The sequence below is a fragment of the Bubalus bubalis genome, chromosome 1 (genome assembly GCF_019923935.1).
Source record: "Bubalus bubalis isolate 160015118507 breed Murrah chromosome 1, NDDB_SH_1, whole genome shotgun sequence".
NCBI classification, from domain to species: domain Eukaryota; kingdom Metazoa; phylum Chordata; class Mammalia; order Artiodactyla; family Bovidae; genus Bubalus; species Bubalus bubalis.
In genome coordinates, this window is record NC_059157.1 from 111,811,033 (window position 1) to 111,831,412 (window position 20,380).

The 20,380-nt window shown below is 38.6% G+C and overlaps 1 protein-coding gene across 2 annotated transcripts in view; it reads left to right on the forward strand.

Annotated features, from left to right (window-relative positions):
• Positions 1–413: 413 nt before the first annotated feature.
• LOC102404397 (solute carrier family 15 member 2) overlaps positions 414–20,380 on the forward strand; it is a 35,314-nt gene continuing 15,347 nt past the window's right edge. The window contains exons 1-13 of one of the 2 annotated variants that reach the window (XM_006073419.4): positions 414–611; positions 2,656–2,743; positions 3,414–3,555; positions 4,568–4,660; positions 5,728–5,827; positions 8,222–8,312; positions 8,587–8,664; positions 16,665–16,747; positions 17,160–17,246; positions 17,417–17,506; positions 17,599–17,643; positions 19,101–19,133; positions 19,840–19,928. In XM_006073419.4, coding sequence (XP_006073481.4) covers positions 507–611; positions 2,656–2,743; positions 3,414–3,555; positions 4,568–4,660; positions 5,728–5,827; positions 8,222–8,312; positions 8,587–8,664; positions 16,665–16,747; positions 17,160–17,246; positions 17,417–17,506; positions 17,599–17,643; positions 19,101–19,133; positions 19,840–19,928 — 1,124 coding nt within the window. In that variant the 5' untranslated portion in view covers positions 414–506. The remainder of the gene's footprint in view (positions 612–2,655; positions 2,744–3,413; positions 3,556–4,567; positions 4,661–5,727; positions 5,828–8,221; positions 8,313–8,586; positions 8,665–16,664; positions 16,748–17,159; positions 17,247–17,416; positions 17,507–17,598; positions 17,644–19,100; positions 19,134–19,839; positions 19,929–20,380) is intronic. The other variant, XM_044942517.2, reaches the window with a different exon arrangement.

The window sequence follows — 20,380 nt, forward strand, 5'->3', positions numbered from 1 at the left end:
TCCTTGCTACCCAAGGGACTCTCAAGAGTCTTCTCCAACACCACAGTTCAAAAACATCAATTCTTCGGTGCTCAGCTTTCTTTATAGTCCAACTCTCACATCCATACATGACTATTGGAAAAACCCACAGTAGCTGTGCAGTAAATGGCAGCTCTTATCACCCTGAAATCGATTTTAGAAATCTATGCTCCAGGCTATGCTTCAGGCATTGTATTCTTAACTATTTTCACTTATTTGCAATTCTCCAGCATTATATTGTCTCATTCCATGATTTGTTAGTCTCACTTTCCTGACCTCTACCTTTTATGTAAACATTCTTTTGAATTAGTCTTTGAGACCCAATCCTTTCTTCTCCTATAGCTTTTTGCTTTGCAGGCAGCTTCTGAAGCGGGACACTCACTGGACACAGGGTTAAACCTCGTCCTCCTTTTTCACAGTAGCTGGCAGCTGTCCCAACTGCCTACCAAAGCCAAGTGCTTGGAGAGAGAGAGAGTGAGGAGCCAAGCATGAATCCCTTCCAGAAAAACGAATCCAAGGAAACTCTTTTTTTACCTGTCTCCACTGAAGAGGTACCACCTCAATCCTCCAACTTTCCAAAGAAACCATCTCCGGTGAGTCCTGGGATTCATCTCTGCCTCTGACAGGAACAGATGTAGTCTGTTGGTTCTCCTCCTTGGTCCCTGCATCTTCGGGTTGAGCTGTTTTAGATATTAAAAACTTTTCTCTCTTGGAGTTAGACTGAACCTGTAAACCAGATCTAAACAGGAGTTTCTTTGAACTTAGGAGAGGAAGCAGCAGCAGGAAGTGGTCAGAGTTCTTCAGTGGGTATCCAGGACTTGGCTGTGTTTCATTGTATATTCTGAGTTTCTAAGAAAAAACAATTTGCATATCCATGAAAACTTGGCAAGTACTCTTTCTAGAGAACTGTACATGATTGTTCTTTCTTTACCAAAAAAACTCCAAAACTCAGCCCTTAATTTCCCCTGTACACAGAGTCTATGCTGGATACCAGGAGAAGTTTTAAAATAGATCTGGCCTCTCTTACTGTGTTCCAGTTTACAGTAGGCAAAAGGACAGAGAAGCAAGGAAGTAGCAATAATGTTTTACTTGATACGCTTGGGATTTAATCCTCATATCAAAATCCTATAAGAAGAGAGCCTACAGCAAGTATTATTGAGTTCTCACTACAAGCAAAGAAGTAGTATTAAGCAGTATCCTAGATATGGTAGTTTCTTTGAATAATAAAACTAAAATAGAAAGGCAGGTGTGGTGACAATGACGGGATCAGTATCTGAGTACCACTAGTGACAGTGTTACATAGCTAGTAGAAGCGTGTTAAGTAAACTTCAGCTTGCATGATTCTGAAGCTGTGAACTGGAAAAATAAAAAGGCTATCCATTATGTCTTTGAAGCAACTTTTTATTATATATTAATATATATTCATATTTTGGAGGGCTGTTTATATATCCATATGGATAAAAGAATGAGTACATTAATTTATTAATTTATCATTTATTTAGTTAGTCTTATATCTTCTGGTCCCAAAGAATTTAAGGCTGCTTACAAAGATGTATGTACATATACATCTTATACATTACTTATACATCTATATACATACATACTTCTTATGTATATGAAAAAGCAACTAAAACAAAATCTCATGACAAGATTCAGTTGAACCAAGGACACATACCTCCATCTCTCATGTTGGTTGGACTATCATAATGGGTAGGGATTTGAAATAAAACATGATATTCCTTTTATTCTGACTGATACAGTGCATTGAATAGCATAGTCCTTTTGGTGGCTCAGACGGTAAAGTGTCTGTCTACAATGCGGGAGACCCAGGTTCGATCCCTGGGTCAGGAAGATCCTCTGGAGAGGGAAATGGCAATCCACTCCAGTACTATTGACTGGAAAATCCCATGGACAGAGGAGCCTGGTAGGCTACAGTCCATGGGGTCACAAAGAGTCGGACGCGACTGAGCGACTTCACTTTTAATGCCCAAAAGGATTAGTGTGAAAATGTTACAGAATCTCTATTTCATAGAAAGAATGGACATTTGATTTGACAGGATTTAGGAATTCTCTGCCCAAGGTCAAGGGGACCAATCATCTTACCTTTAGGAATCTGTATTGGGTTCTGTGCCTGGCAGGAAGTCTTCATATTGGTAAGATTCTTCCCAGGACAATGAATGCGCAAGTGGAGACAGAAAGATTAATCTATACAGTGGAGCTAAGCAGGGTACTGACACCTGAGTGTAACTACCTGAATATCACATGCTCTAGAGGCCAACTCTTTGTTATGTTCCTAGAAATAAGGATGATTATCCTCTTGCCCAGTGCCCCAGGCTTTCCATTTAGTGCTTGTGGAAAGATGAACAAGTCCTGGTGTCTAGTATCAAGAAATGCCTGAGCAGTTCCATATTAAATGAATGATGGACAAAGGAATATTCAGAATGGTTTCTCTGACTGCTAAATCAGCAATGCAAGCACTTTTAGTATGATACTGGCTGTTTCATGAAGAGTAGGGCCCATTGCTTTGCATGACCTATCATGGTGACTTAAATGGTTTTTTTTCTGTTGTGAAACAGTATAATGGTCTAAGCAGGGAAATATTGTTCATGCTTGAACCAGTGTCTTTTTGTTTCCTAGAAAATCTGTGGCTCCAACTATCCACTGAGTATTGTCTTCATTGTGGTGAATGAATTCTGTGAGCGCTTTTCCTATTATGGCATGAAAGGTAATTTTGTGTCCCCAAGTCCTACTTTTCTCCACGCACTCTCACCCTACGTTTGTAACAACCTATCTTATATGCACTTATTTCCCTTGTCTATTCTTTCTGCCTTCATCCAGTTTGTCCTTTCCTTTGGTGAAGATGTCCCCACAAATGCCTGATGGGATTTCACCTACTAACTCATAAAGACCAAAACCAGAAAGGAGTATTGGAAACCAGAATACAGCCTATGAGAATATAAGTGGAAAAACTCTCATCAATGGCATTCCATTCTTTATTTCTGTCCTTCAGGTCTATGGATTACACTGTTGCTGGGAAAGAGAGTGGTGGTTTAGTCACTAAGTCGTGTCTGATTTTTGGGGGAAGGAGAAGGAAGGGATATTACAAGCCCCATTTTATCTTTCAGATTGACCTAAATGGTGATATATGCACAAAGACTGAAGGCAGTATTGTGTTTGTAAACTAAGCACAGCCCCTTTTACAACCACAGCTCCCAAGGGCCCTTCTACTGCCCAACAGTCACTCCTCAGTTCCTTCACAGATTGGACTGTTAAAGGTCAAGATCACCTTCAAAGATCTTATCAAATGTTCTTTTCCTCCATAAATATTTTAATGTATCTATTTTGTTTTGGCTCTCTCTCTCTCTCTCTCTCTCTCTCTTTTTTTTTTTGCTTAGCTGTGCTGACCCTGTATTTCCTGTATTACCTGCACTGGAGTGAAGACACTTCCACATCTGTGTACCACGCCTTCAGCAGCCTCTGTTATTTCACTCCCATCTTGGGAGCAGTCATTGCTGACTCATGGTTGGGAAAATTCAAGTAAGGACAATAGGATATCATGTTCCAAGAAGTTTCATTGAATAATCGTGCAGAGACTATCACTTCTAGCCTCTTGCTTCCAAGCAAGAATATACTTGTGTCATCCATGACAAATAAGAATCTCTGTCAGACTGACAATACAGAAAGGTTTTGTCTCTTCATAATCAGTGTTTCCAATATTTTTATCCCCTTTTCCGTCAGGAGGGGTTTTTTCTTGTATCTAATTTTAACCTAGCATTCTGAAGTTTAAGACCAATTCTTGTTCTGATCTCAGGTGACAGAGATAGCTGACAACAAAATGTAAAATTCAATGTATTAATAGTAATTTGATATACTATCCATCTCTCCTCCAGATTGAGTCATTTCAACCTTTTTAGTATCTTCTTATAAGTCCCTCTTTGCAGCTCTTTTACCATCTCTTTCTCTTTTCTGACTCCTTTCTATAGTTTCTTTCTTAAGAATACAATAAATATTTTCATGAGTTAGACTAACGGTCTATTCATTTCAATATATTTTAAGTCTCTGAAAATAGTACCAAGAGATGTTTGGGGATAATGTTATAGTTGTCCCCTATAACATCATCCTCTTGGACCAGAGATGGATCTCAGGTATCCATCACTCAGGTATTTTCTGTGGAGTTGTCATCTCTGGAATTGTCTAAATTAGCATTTCTCAAAGTCCGTTTTGTTGAAAATTGATTGCATAGAATCTGGTGAATGGTATGTAGGAACATAAAACTCTCATAGTCAAATAAGTTTGGGAAAATGTTAGGTTTAATAAAGCTAAAAAGTATCTTTACTGCATGATTTCTTGTAGCCTTGAACTTACTAATTAATATCAAAAATCTCCAAGGGAAAATCTGTTTGCATTTCTCAGATAATTCTTTTCTCCTCCAACTCTTCCTCCTCCTGCTTCATTTATCCTGGCACTGAGAACAGTATAAATTCTGAGTCTATATTACTCAAATATCTGAATTCTGTTTGTAGGCTGATTGATTTAACTCTTTCAACAGGACAATCATCTATCTCTCCTTGGTGTATGTGCTTGGCCATGTGATCAAGTCTATGAGTGCCTTACCAATACTGGGGGGACAAAATTTACACATGTGAGTAAAATCATGGAATAAAAACTGAACCACTTTTTCTCCACCAGACAGGTAAATATCTCATGCATTCATTATAGATGTTTATCTTCTTACCAGAGATGTCCCTTTATTTCTAACATACTGTTTTATTACCAAATTGATTAAGAAAAAAAATTGATCAGTTGAACTCTTTCCTGTGTTATCTGAGCTCATTTGTTTTTATTAAATATTTGGGGACTTGTAGGATGCCCAGTTAGTATCCTTTCCATGAAAACTATTCATATGCTTGAAGACACGAAAACCTTCATGTCCTCTATATTCCCTCACCTATTCACCCATCCACACTTTGTTCTTTGAAACAGTCAAAAAAATATGCCTGTGATACTTCCTTATAATATAGTGTAGAATTCACATTCAAAGCTCAGATTATTTCTGTTTCTGTGTAGTCCATGTATTCCAGTTGTTCAATATTAAGCTATTGATGCTTATGATGCCAAACTCTTGATAGGTTCTGATTTCTGTTGGTTCAGTTAGTAGAGAGAATTAGACTTGTCCAAGAAGCAGATAATATATATTCTTGTTTATCATATGCTTATATGTATATTTCCCAATGAGTTAAGAATTTTGTTTGAGATTTAATGGATATTAGATACCTTATTATTGTTGTCCCATCAGAAATCACTGACATTTCTCCTATTAGTTATGACTAACTTAAAATTTTATTTTGTAGTTACTAAGGATATGTGGGATAAAAGTTCACAAGGACTTTCTATTGAAGTGTCCCTTTGACTATAATGAAACTGAGAACCAGTGCCTTAACTCTGCAGTTCTTTGAGTATCTGCTTCTATATGTTGCACACATGATGTAAATGAAAGTATCAGGGACAAAATCTTCCCATGTAATGATACTTTCTGGCAGAAACTCAAGGATTATGAAGATTGTAAATGCTCCCAAGTCTCTCCTAGTATAGCAATGTGAAGGAGGTCGTGCCCTTGTACACATATTTTTTTCTCTTATAGCTCTATATTCCATTTCTACAGTTGTATTTAGTATCAGTATGATTAGTACTCTCACTTTTCCATTTCAGAGTCCTGTCAATGGTCGGCCTGAGTCTAATAGCTTTGGGAACAGGAGGTATCAAACCCTGCGTGGCAGCTTTTGGTGGAGACCAGTTTGAAGAAAAACATGTAAGAGTCCTGTCATTTCCATGTTTTAAAAAAAATCGAGCAGGCATTAAACGACAGGTAGCCATTTGCCAAGAATGAAGTAATTCACTATCAGATCATATCTGAAGAGTTGTGTTCAGTGCTGGGTACTGGTCATTAATAGAGAGAAAAATGGAAACATTTCAAAGGAAAGTGACCAAGGTGGCAAGTGGACTAAAAGGCGTATCTTATGAGGAAAGGTTGAGGGAAAAGGAGATATTTAGCCTGGATAAGAGAAGATTAAAGAGAATATTACAACTGTCTATAGATATTGGAAGGATGTCAGTAATTAATCCAAAGATCAATAAAAGAAAGCTATAGAAAATCAGCTGTTTGCTTGATGGAAAGAAAAACTTCAAATAGCTACAAGTAGTGAGTTTGCTCTCACTTGAGGTATTTTAGAAGATACATGGTCATCACTTTGGGAATGGGAGGTGATGAGTAGTGTGGAGATGATTTAAGCATCTCTAGCTTCAGGATTCTATGAAAGGGGAAAATGACCATTTGGGATAAAACAGAATGAGTTTCTCTAGATGAACATGTCTGGATAATCATTTCTTCTTTTCCTAAATACTTTCCATTGTCAGTGGGGAAAAATCAGTATGAATAAATGTAAAAATGGGTCTGTTAAGGAAGCAGTGACAACCAGGAAAGGGAAGTAGTCTATTCTTGGATCAGACAACATTTCTAACTTCTTTTTACCTCTCAGTTTTCCTTTTTGATTCTCTTTATGTATTATTTCCTCTTCTATAGCTATTTATCATGTATATGTTTTTCTGTTCTTTCTCTGTGATTTGTCCTCCTTCTTTCCTCTAACCCATCAGAACATTTGAGTTATTTTATATTCTTCATCTGCCCAAGGGTCCATAGAATATAACTGCTTGCTAACCTGGAGAAATAACCAGCCTCTGGCAAGTGGAATTCTATGCATAATGAACTATACACATGGGTGAGTAGAACAGATTTAAGTGGGGACCAGAAGAGGAAGCAAAATACACCATATATAGAAAATGGAGATTGTGCTGATGTGTCAGAAAAAGATATGGGAAGTCAGAATGAAGCACAGAAGTGCATAATAAATAAAGTGTCAACAACTTTATTTGAAAGTTACTTAATTTTGTAAGCTCTCCACAAAGATATTCCAGAAATAGGACAAACCCACCTTCAAGTTTCCACCAGTCACTTCCAAGCCCACAGACTTCCTTTTCTACTCTCTGGCAGACTTCCCATAAGCATTAGGGAAGCATTAGGAAAATTATCCTGTTTGATCAACAGTTTACTAGAACCATGTTCTAGTCCTATTCCTACCACACATTCCACAAAATCTATTTAATTTTTATCTCAGTTATTCATTCACTTAATTCCATTAAAAAATATTTACTGAGTCTGGAACTCTGGGAATTGGTGTTGGACAGGGAGGCTTGATGTGCTGCAGTCCATGGGGTCACAAAGAGTCAGACACAATTGAGTGACTGAACTGAACTGAGTCTGTAATATAAATCAGGTGCTATAATAGAAATGATAGTTGAGATTACAGGAAGTAGTAAGATACAATTTCTGGCCTCTAAGAACTCTCAACCTACTGAAAGAAACAGACATTTAATGCAAGGAAACTAATATTAGAATAAATACATATATAACACAATTCATCCCTGGTGGCTCAGAGGTTAAAGCGTCTGCCTGCAGTGTGGGAGACCTGGGTTCGATCCCAGGGTCGGGAAGATCCCCTGGAGAAGGAAATGGCAACCCACTCCAGTATTGTTGCCTGGAGAATCCCATGAACGGAGGAACCTGGTGGGCCACAGTCCATGGGATTACAAAGAGTCGGACCCGACTGAGCGACTTTACTTACTTACTTACTTACTTAACACAAAGCATAGATGTAGTATATAAGATAGGACTTCCCTGGTGGCTCAGATGGCAAAGAATCTGCCTGGAATGCAGGAGATCTGGGCTTGATCTCTGGGTTGGGAAGATCCCCTAGAGAAGGAAATGGCAATCCACTCCAGTATTCTTGCCTGGAGAATTCCATGGAGAGAGAAGCCTGGTGGGCTATATGTAGTCCATGGAGTCGCAAAGAGTCAGACACAACTGAGCTACTAACGCGTTCACTCACTTTCATAAAAGATAACCATTTTTGCCAAGATAAAGTGATAAAAAATATTAAAGATGCTTGCTTATACTAGTGTTTGAAAGATAGAGAAATATTTGTCTGGGGTCAGCAAGATATCTAATTAAAATATCTAATATGATAGTCACAAACCATGGAGGCAGTATCTGAATCAGTGTATGTCCCTCTCACTTAGTCTGAACATGAGGTGGGGATGGACTGAGTAGGCACATTGAACTGATGATTTGTCCTATTTATTTTTTCAGGCAGAGGAACGGACTAGATACTTCTCAGTCTTCTACCTCTCCATCAATGCAGGGAGCTTGATTTCTACATTTGTCACGCCCATGCTGAGAGGTTGGGATCTTTTCTGAGGACCTCTGTATAGTTTTATTCTGGCCAGCCAGAAATCTGTTCAAGGCTTCTTACTGTCCATCCTCTTTTATAAGGGCTTGAAAATCTGAGTGTATTTCTTTTAATCTTGAATTGTCTACCTTAAAAGAAGGATTATAGATTAGGTGATGGGAGGAAAGAGGATGGCTATGTCTATGACCTCAAAAACCTGAGCTTATAGAATAGAACATCAAAGACTTAAGATTCAGGAATAATTTGGCTTTATTTTTTCCTGTAGGAGATGTGCAGTGTTTTGGGAAGGACTGCTATGCACTGGCTTTTGGAGTTCCAGGACTGCTTATGCTGATAGCTCTTGGTAAGTGCAGTGGGGCAACGAAACTAATAACCACTGATGCCTTCCACATGGAAAGCATGATGTAAGCACTTCCACAAACTTGCATTCAGTCCTCACACTAACCTATTAGAATTTTTGATGATGGCCATTATTAGGTAAATGTCATTTTAGGGGTTTCACCTAGACATTGTAGATAAATTAACTGAATAAAGTCAGAAATCTCAAAAAAAAAAAATACTGAAGGTTACATAACTAAGTTTCCTAGAGATCTTTAAAAAAAGACCAATCCTTGGATGCCATGTAGGACCAATTAAAGGAGGATCTCTGTAGGATACAGCCTTGGTATCTGTAAATTTTTAAGTATTTAGGTGATTCTAATTGTAGTCATGGTTGAGACGTACTGATCTATACTGCAGTATATCATGAAGCAAAGAAAATAATCCTTCCACTCAAACCAGCTTATTTTATCTGATAACTATTTACCTAGTAATTAGAAGGTGTTTTAAATTCTTTGGGCCTTTTAAAGCTTCTGGATTTAGCTGTTTCTGCCCTGCTCTGCAATGCTCCCAAGAAGTTTCCTTTTGAGCAAAGAGAATAAAAGTAGTTGGATAAGTAGGGGAAACCTGTCAAAATGGCCATCAACAAAAAATCTATAAACAATAAATGCTTGAGGGGGTGTGAAAAAAGGGAACCCACTGTTGGTGGGAATAGAAACTGATACAGCCATGAAGGGAAACAGTATGGAGTTTCCTTGAGAAACTAAAACTACCATAGGACACAGCAATCCCACTACTAGGCACATACCCTGAGAAAACCACAATTCAAAAAGACACATGTACCCCAGTGTTCATTCCAGAACTATTTACAATAGCCTGGACATGAAGCAACCTAAATGTCATTGACAGATGAATGGATAAAGAAGATAAGATACATATATACAATGGAATATTACTCAGCCATAAAAAGGAACAAAACTGGATTATTTGTAGTGATGTGGATGAACCTAGAGTGTGTCATACAGCATGTAGTAAGTCAGAAAGAGAAAAGTAAATGTTGTATATTAATGCATATCTATAACATATATATGGAATCTAGAAAAAAAATGGTACTGATGAACCTTTTTGCAGGGCAGGAATAGAGACACAGACATAGAAAATGGACTTGTGGACACAGAGGAGGAAGGAGAGGGTGGGACAAATTCAGAGAGTAGTATTGACATATGTATAGACACTACCGTGTGTAAAATAGATAGCTAGTGGGAAGCTGCTATGTAGCATAGGCAGCACAACTCAGCCCTCTGGGATGACCTAAATGGGTGGAAGTGGTGGGAGGGAGGCTCATCAAGGAGGGGATATATGTATGCATATAGCTGCATCACATTGTTGTACAGCAGAAACTAACACAACACTCTAAAGCAATTATACTCAAATTAAAAACAAATAAATAAATAGGAGTTGTATAAGTAGGGGGAAACTGATACTACATAGATCAAATGGCATTTATTCTCTTTACCACCAAGAACCCAGCAATGGAAGAGAAAGAGGAATGTGTGTGTTGCTTAGTTTACACAGTCTAAGGGAAAACTTGGACATGATTGTTTCTAATTATTGACCTGGAGACTTGTTCTCACACTGAGCCTTTGGGTGACATCCCCCCTGGAGGATATCCAGTCCAAACACATAAAAAGCTCATTAGAGGATAAAGAGCCCAAAAGCTCAATGTTCCATCTGATTATTTTCAACCAAAGGAGGGGGCTAATAGTATTACTCAGATTGAAATTTCAATTCCAAGAAATTTATGCATTATTCTAGGAGCCCTATGATAATACATTCTCTGTTTCCTTCTCTATTCAAAGCCAAATTATCTTTCTCTGATTAGTTTTCCTCTGATTAGTACTATGCCCTTTTCTTTGGATCACTGCACAATAATATTATTTACATATTAGAGTAATTATGAAGATCAAAAGAAATATTTTAATGGAAATGTTCTATAAATTATGAAATATTAAAAAAGTACTTGTTGGCTCCGATGGTAAGGAGTCTGCCTGTAATGCGAGAGACCTGGGTTCAGTCCCTGGGTGAGGAAGAACCCCTAGAGAAGGAAATGGCAAACCACTCCAGTATTCTTGCCATGGAGGGAGGAGCCTGGCAGGCTATAGTCCATGGGGTCACAAAGAGTTAGACACGACTGAGAGACTTCACTCACTCAAACAGGTATTAGCTGTCATTGTTAGTCAACTACTTCAGTTTTCTGGGTACTAATAATTCAGTTCTCTGACTTTTCACTATAATTTATTCATTAGATTTTTTCACTCATTAATTCATTTAACAAACATTTATTTAATGAGCCTTTATGTGTTAGATTTTGTTCTAGTTATCGGCGTCACGTTGGTGAATTAGATAGCTACAGCATTCATGCTTTCAAAGAATATATGTGGTCTAGCAGGAGAAGGGAAACAGACATGTAAACAGGAATTTTCAATATAGTATGATCACTGTCACAACTGGGGAAATACAGAGGAAGCTATAGGAATAAACAGGAGGGATATTTAAGGCTTTGAGGCTCAGAAAAGCTTGGTCTAAAGAAATGAAACGGAAGATAAGACCTAAAGAATTAACAGCAATTAATCACAATTAATCTGGGCATCACCAGATGGTCAACACTGAAATCAGATTGATTATATTCTTTGCAGCCAAAGATGGAGAAACTCTATACAGTCAGCAAAAACAAGACCAGGAGCTGACTATGTTTCAGATCACGAACTCCTTATTGCCAAATTCAGACTTAAATGGAAGAAAGTAGGGAAAACCACTAGACAATTCAGGTATGACCTAAATCAAATCCCTAACAATTATACAGTAGAAGTGAGAAATACTTAAGGAACTAGATCTGATAGACAGAGTGCCTGAAGAACTATGGACGGAGGTTCGTGACATTGTACAGGAGACAGGGAGCAAGATGATCCCCAAGTGAAAAAAAATGCAAAAAAGCAAAATGGCTGCCTCAGAGGCCTTACAAATAACTGTGAAAAGAAGAGAAGCAAAAAACAAAGGAGAAAAGGAAAGAGACACCCATTTTAATACAGAGTTCCAAAGAATAGCAAAGAGAGATAAGAAAGCCTTCCTCAGTGATCAGTGCAAAGAAATAGGGGAAAACAATAGGCTGGGAAAGACTAGAGATCTTTTCAAGAAAAAGAGAGATACCAAAGGAACATTTCATGCAAAGATGGGCACAATAAAGGACAGAAATGGTATGGACCTAACAGAAGCAGAAGATATTAAGAAGAGGTGGCAAGAATACACAGAAGAACTGTACAAAAAAAGATCTTCATGACCTAGATAATCACGATGGTGTGATCACTGACCTAGAGCCAGACATCCTGGTATGTGAAGTCAAGTGGGCCTTAGAAAGCATCACTACAAACAAAGCTAGTGGGGGTGATGGCATTCCAGTTGAGCAATTTCAAATCCTAAAAGATGATGCTGTGAAAGTGCTGCACTCAATATGCCAGCAAATTTGGAAAACTCAGCAGTGCTCACAGGATTGGAAAAGGTCAGTTTTCATTCCAATCCCAAAGAAAGGCAATGCCAAAGAATCCTCAAACTACCGCATAATTGCACTCATCTCACAAGCTAGGAAAGTAATGCTCAAAATTCTCCAAGCCAAGCTTCAGCAATACATGAACCATGAACTTCCTGATGTTCATGCTGGTTTCAGAAAAGGCAGAGGAACCAGAGATCAAATTGTCAACATCCGCTGGATCATCGAAAAAGCAAGAGAGTTCCAGAAAAACATCTATTTCTGCTTTATTGACTATGCCAAAGCCTTTGACTGTGTGGATCACAATAAACTGAAAATTCCAAAAGAGAAGAGAATACCAGACCACCTGACCTGCCTCTTGAGAAATCTGTATGCAGGTCAGGAAGCAACAGTTAGAACTAGACAGGGAACAACAGACTGGTTCCAAATAGGAAAAGGAGTACATCAAGGCTGTATGTTGTCACCCATTTATTTAACTTCTATGCAGAGTACATCATGAGAAACACTGGACTGGAAGAAGCACAAGCTGGAATCAAGATTGCTGGGACAAATATCAATAACCTCAGATATGCAGATGACACCTCCCTTATGGCAGAAAGTGAAGAGGAACTAAAAAGCCTCTTGATGAAAGTGAAAGTGGAGAGTGAAAAAGTTGGCTTAAAGCTCAACATTCAGAAAATGAAGATCATGGCATCTGGTCCCATCACTTCATGGGAAATAGATGGGGAAACAGTGGAAACAGTGTCAGACTTTATTTTTGGGGGCTCCAAAATCACTGGAGATGGTGACTGCAGCCATGAAATTAAAAGATGCTTACTCCTTGGAAGAAAGGTTATGACCAACCTAGATAGCATATTGAAAAGCAGAGACATTACTTTGCCAACAAAGGTCCATCTAGTCAAGGCTATGGTTTTTCCAGTGGTCATGTATGGATGTGAGAGTTGGACTGTGAATAAAGCTGGGAGCTGAAGAATTGATGCTTTTGAACTGTGGTGTTGGAGAAGACTCTTGAGAGTCCCTAGGACTGCTAGGAGATCCAACCAGTCCATTCTAAAGGAGGAGGGGCCTGGGATTTCTTTGGAAGGAATGATGCTAAAGCTGAAACTCCAGTACTTTGGCCACCTCATGCAAAGGGTTGACTCATTGGAAAAGACTCTGATGCTGGGAGGGATTGGGGACAGGAGGAGAAGGGGACGACAGAGGATGAGATGGCTGGATGGCATCACTGACTCCATGGACGTGTCTGAATGAACTCCGGGAGTTGGTGATGGACAGGGAGGCCTGGCGTGCTGCGATTCATGGGGTTGCAAAGAGTCGGACACGACTGAGCAATTGAACTGAACTGAACTGAGACAGCAAGGATAGAACCCTGAAGAACCCAGGTATTTAAAAGACAAGCAAATGAGCTAGACACTTATAAACAGGTCATAGTAATTGTTTCACAAGAAATTTTGTTGTCCTGGTAAAGATACAGAAAAGTGAACAATTAAATTTTCTTCACTTGATAAATGCAGAAATAAACATATCTAAAAGGAGGTGCAGCAAAGGTACGCGTAACTATTCAAATAAAGATTCACTAAAGAAAAGTTGGGGAAGGGCTGTTCAGGTAGGGAAAAAACTGCAAATGGAGAGGCAGAAAACAGAACCCATTATTTTAAGAACCACTGTGATTTCAATAATGCCAGAATCAAATGTCTAGGGGACAACCTCTGACATAAATCTTTGGAATAATATTTCAAATTTGTATGGGAATGAGTCTTAATGTAGTGAAAATTTAATATTGATTATTTTCTCCAGTATATAGATTGTCAAGTCTTTGATATGTTTATATTATTCATATTAAATGAGATTATTCAGTATTAAGCATACCTTTATACAAGTCAGGCTTTACTTATAAGTTGTTGTATTTCCTTTACAACAAAAATGTGTTGAGTGAAATTTTGTGTTTGAACTAGGTAAAGGGTTAAAAAAAAAAAAAAAGATAAGCAAAGAGGAAAAACCCATAAATAAGACTGAAAAAAAAAATGGCCAAAATGATAGTAGTTTTGCCTTGGATAACAAGATTTCAAGAAGGGAATCATTCAGAGTAACGAATGTTACTGACTGGGAAAGCAAGATACTGCTTTCCCAGCTTTAATGTCTATTAAATATGGGGACACAAAGATCATTGATTTGATGATATCAATTATGGTAGATTCCTGGAGATTCAAGACTAATTAAAGCATATTGGGAAGTAAATAGAGGGATGAAAGGGAAGATAGTAAGTATTTATAACTGAAAGTGACATGAAGTCAGGAGAGGATGTTGAGAATGCTTGAATATTATTAGAAACACTCCAGTGAAGAAAGATGTTGAAGATGTAAGATGAGACAGTGTAAGCAGTATGAAAGCACATATGGCACAACTACCTTTACACAGGAGGAGGAACATCGCCTTCACCTAACTGAGAGGAAGGAATAGATGTGCTTGCAGAAACTCATAGATGTGGTGGCAAGAAGCTGAGGAGTTTACATTTGAAGCCTTCTATTTTGTTTGTAAAGTAAGAGGCAACAATGTCCCCTCGTGAGAGGAGATGGTAAAGAAACTCAAGGTCCCTATTTACCTTCTTTAGTTAAGTGGTCTTGAAATTTAAGTGTAACCTTGTCAAGGTCTTCTTTTTATCACTCCATTGTCACTTTTTAGACCAGAATTCCTGAGAATTTCAGCCCCTTTTTAGGATCATTCTTAGTTTCAAGAGCAGTCTACTTCCTGTCCATAAACTTCCGCTTGTCTAGATACCTCTTTATCTGCAGACATGTCTCACAAGATTAGAATTCTTTCTCGGGACTATTTTTTCTATCAACAATAAGAAGACTGTGGTAGGTAAAGCATACTATTTGGGGAAGTTGGGTGAAACTGAGAGGATGAATAAAGTAAGAGTGGTAGAGTGAATCTGACTGAGATGACTGGAGAAATTAAAAAGTTGAGATAGAGAAATGTGAAGTGATTCAGGCCTTCTAGATGTAAGGATATTGGAAATTGCTACTGGTCACTGAGGAAGGCATCTTTGATAGAGTAGCTGCTAGAGAGGCATCTTGCTGGAGCTGGGAAATCCATTCAGGAGGAAAGTACATTGGAGATGGTACCATGGTGGAGGTTTCCCACAGATTTTACTTAAAATTGACAAACATGAACAAAATTTTTTTTTATAATTGTAAAAGTAATTTCTTATTTTGGCAATTTGGAAAATAAAGGAGAAATTAAGAAAATTAAATTCATCTATAGATAGCTTTGGAGATGTGATTAAAGATGAGGGTTAAAGGAAAGAGAATGAGTTCAAGAGCAGAAATAAAACAGAACTGTTAGCAGGAATGACGAACAGTGGTTAGAGGACAGAGTACCAAATGGTGAGTAATGAGGGAAAAGCAGGAAGTGGGAAGTTGAGAGGAGCTCCATTACAGACAGGGTCACGTCTTTCATATCTTTATTCTCTGTAGTATCCAGCAAAGGGCTTATCCAGTGGCTCAGTGGTAAAGAATCCACCTATAATGTAGGAGATACAGGTTGGATCCCTGGGTTGAAAAGATCCCATGGAGGAGGAAGTGGCAACCTACTCCGGTATTCTTACCTGAGAAATCTCGGACAGAGGAGCCTGGTGGGCTACAGTGGAGTCACAAATGAGTCAGACTGACTGACTAAACAACAACAAAGTGTCCAGCAAAGTATGTGATGCAAGAATGAATGACTGACGTGCTTTATGTTGGTTAAGAGTATAAATTTTTGAGGCAACAGGCCTAAGGTCAAAAATGCAGTTTCTGGCACTTCACAGTTGTAAAATTTTGTAGAAATTGCTTGACTTCTTTAATCCTTGATTTTTTCATGTGTAAAACCCTTGTCAGGTTAAATCAGTACTATTATGTAAAATGCTTAACACTTTACATATAATAATAAACCTTCAAGAGATTGTTAATGATAATAATATCCATCAGGATAATAATGAATTTGGGAAGGCCTGCCATATCAGGAGTTTGGGCTTATTAGATAGGTCTTGGAAACAACATTTTAATTTGGCAGCAGATTAGAAGGAGGAGAAGCAAACAGGGATTGAAAAACTAGTTGGTGGCCATTTTGAAAATTCGGGGTAGAAGTTGTGAGGTTCAAAATGAGTCATAGTCCTGGTGATGCAGAGAGGGGACAGGCAGGAAACACACTCAAAAGAGAGGGTCAGTGAAAGTTGGTAGTGTATCAGATGTAGAGATGGAGAAGAATAGTGTGAATTCAGAAGTGACTTTCATTTCTGTGATTACAGGAAAGTCTACACATTGACCATTTTATTTTTCTCTTGCTCCCATAGTTTTTATGACTCCAAAGTCAGGGAGCATCAGTCAGTTTCCACCCTTTATGAGATGTGTCAATCATTCCTACATTTCAGCAGTGTGTCCTTAGTGTTGACAACTAAATGTGCTAAATGAGAAGCTAAGAACTTTGTTTATCTACTGCAGTTGTTTTTGCAATGGGAAGTAAACTATACAGAAAACCACCTCCTGAAGGAAACATACTGAATCAAGTGGTCAAATGTATCTGGGTAAGTTCATGAATTGTTTGCCTGCCTTTTTCAACCACAAGAAAAGAAATGCTGTTCTGAGCCTACAGGCCTTTAAATATGGCTATACACTTTTCTCAATGACCTCTGCACTGCTTCTGTGACTTTTAGAAAGTGGGATTGATCAAACTTCACTCGATGCCTCTATTTAACCTTTAAGCTAAAAATAATATAATCATTTTTAAAAACTGGCAAAAGTTTTCTGAAATGTAGTTATATATGTTGAAATTATATTTCAAATATTCTGAAATTCAATGTGTGATGAAATCAAAAGGTCAGATTAAGTCACTCAAGAGTATGTGTGTCTAAGGGAAGATACAGTGAAATGGTAAAGGCAGGGGATGGGTTTTTTGTTTGTTTTTTCCTCTCTTCTGATATCTATGCTCTGCCCTAGTTTGCCATTTCCAGCCGTTTCAAGAACCATTCTGGGGACAATCCCAAGCGAGAGCACTGGCTGGACTGGGCAGCTGAGAAATACCCAGTAAGTTGAACTGCAGAAACATCTGATGCCTCCATAGAGTTTTTCCTAATAACCAAACTGATTCTCTCCTACTGTATTTGACCTCTTCTCTTACTGTTCTGGGCCATTTCTACTAAGCAAGAAATCCTTAACTGCCAGTTCAGCCTATTCCTACTTCCTCCTCTTTGCAGAAGCAGCTCATTATGGATGTGAAGGCACTGACCAGGGTACTGTTCCTTTATATCCCATTGCCCATGTTCTGGGCGCTTTTGGATCAGCAGGTAAGAATAGTTCTTTTGAAAACTACCTGTTCTTCCAGCTCCTTCTCTCTCAAAGGAAAGGGATTTTCTCTAATAGCATCTGTTTGCCACAGGGCTCACGATGGACCTTGCAAGCCACCAGGATGAATGGGAATTTGGTGAGTAGAAGACATTTTTTTCCCCAAGTCTATAATTTTCTTTTTAATCCACACTAAGGAAAAATTTCTTTATGTTTTTGCCTGAAAACTGACATAAAATTATAAGAGAGATGCCTTTAGCATGAAGATACTGAGTGGGTAGACAAAGTAAAGAGAGTCTGGAAATAAAAGACAGAATCTTATCTTTAGAAATCAGAAATGTAAGGATGGAAAGGTTTCAGTGTATACAGGAAGCATTGAGAGGATAGCAAATGAAGTGATAAAGCCTGGCCATGGATATTTTATCTAAGCCTGACCAGGGCGCAGCAGGTTTGATTGGTGCTACAACACAACTAGTTGGACAATAAAGAAGGCTGAGTGACAAAGAATTGATGCTTTCAAATTGTGGTGCTGGAGAAGATTCTTGAGAGGCCCTTGGGCTACATGGAGATCAAACCAATCAATTCTTAAAGGAAATCAACCCTGAATATTCATTGGAAGGACTGTTGCTGAAGCTGAAGCTCCAATACTTTGCCCATTTGATACAAAGAACCAACTTCTTGGAAAAGACCCTGGTGCTGGGAAAGTCTGAAGGCAAAAGAAGAAGAGAATGGGGCAGAGGATGAAATGGTTAGATAGCATCACCAACCCAGTAGACATGAATTTGAGCAAACTCTGGGAGACAGGTCAGAGGAGCCTGGCGTGCTGCTGTCCATTAGGTGGCAGAGTTGGACACAACTTAGCGACTGAGCAATAAGAACACAACACAATTGACCCATCTCAGGCAGGGCTCACAACAGAGGACCCAGAGGCGGATATTTTGTACATAGGTACAGAAATAGTGGAAAAATTTTAAACATAATTAAAAATTTTTCTAATTTCCATACACTGACAAACTCTTCCCTCATTTGTTCCCACTGTCTAGATTATTGTCTGTTCTCCTGCCATCTCAGTTATGAAGAGGGCGGAGAGGAATAACGCCAGGGTTTTATCAGCCAGCCTGTTTGAAGCTTCCCTAATATAATTTCACCTTTTCCCCTCCTCTGACTGTCCAGGACTTACCTAGTTGTCTTTTTTTTTGACCCTCTGGAGACCAACTTTAGAAACACTGTGTCAATGGGAGACGTCACCTAACCATCATACCTTTTTGTCCTTCACATTATTACCACCTATGACTGCAGTTAATGGGATTAATAAAAACACACTAACTCTAGTCTCTTTCAAGTTAAAGAAAACATAGCTCACAGAAAATAAGATTCTCCCTTATGCCCATCTGCCTTCAGAAGCCATAGCCTAAAGCCATCTCTAGCCTATTCCCCCACTTACCCTTACGAGGATAATAGTGGTCCTGAACAAAAGACCTGATGGATATTATGTTATGCTTCTCACCTGCTAATTATCAATATTGTTGATTTTGTTCATTAGACTTTGTTTGTCTTTAGGCCATTATCTTAATGTGATTTGTTATCATGTTTCAGGGTTTTTTCGTGCTTCAGCCTGATCAGATACAGGTAAGAGACTTTTCTATATTCCCAGGTACTTATTTCTTCCCTCATCTATAACTCAACATGTAGTAGGAGGATTACCAACCATAATTTGATGTTTTTTTCCTTGTATGCTGAGGAGGGCTAAACATAGGGATGAAAATATTCTTAAGCCCCACACTTCTCTTCTACATTCTCTGTTAGTAAGTAGCTCCCACTCAACTCCAGGGAGACTGAGTTTTGAGCTCACAAGGAAAGTGTAAACACTGAATTTATTTCCATGTTAAGTATCATGGCAATATTGTCAAAGTGTACAACTTAGTTGTGTAAGCAACAAATTCAGAGTCTCTGCTTTTTGGTGACTCCTGGTTATTTTTAACTGCTTCTTCAACAATCTCAATTCTTCTTTCTTTCCTTCCTTTCTCCTGACTATGACATTTTCCTCTTAGCTGTGGAACTGGAGGAGATAAATGAAATGGGAGGGAAGAGCTCCCAATCAATTGATAGAAGCAGGTTTAGAGTGAAACTGGTTCCTTGGGATATTTGGAAGCTAATGTGCTATGCAGGGGAAATAGAGTCTTGGGTGTAAAGGGACTGAAAGATGTGGAGTCATTCTGTACATCGTTGATGAAAGTGTGTTTGGATGTGAGAGAGTGTGCACACATGTGAATGACAGCACATGCTCACACTCAGAAAAACACTTGGAACTAATCTTTTTACCATGGCATTACAGGTGCTAAGTCCCTTTTTGATTGTTATTTTCATCCCACTGTTTGACCTTGTCATTTATCGTCTGGTCTCCAAGTGTGGCATTAACTTCACGTAAGTGATCACCATCCCTTTGTTGCTCCAGCCTGACTCAATATTTGTCCAGTTTGATAATGAGTCACTATTGTTTCTGTGATGATTTATCATTTTTCTGCTTCTGTTTATCCATGATAGATTAAATGCCTATTAATGCCAGAGAACAGGGCTTCCTTGATGGCTCAGCAGGTAAAGAGTTTGCCTGCATGCAGGAGATACAGGAGCTGTGGGTTCGATTCCTGGGTCAAGAAGATCCCCTGGAGAAGGAAATGGCAACTCACTCCAGTAGTTCTTGCCTGAAAAATCCCATGGCAGGCTATAGTCCATGGGGTTTCAAGGAGTCAGACGTGACTGAGTGACTAAGCACAACAACAATACTGGAGAACAGGAATTAGATCTAATTAATACTTCTCACAGACAGTCCAATCCATTACTGCAGACTTACATACATGATGTTGAAGAATTAGGGC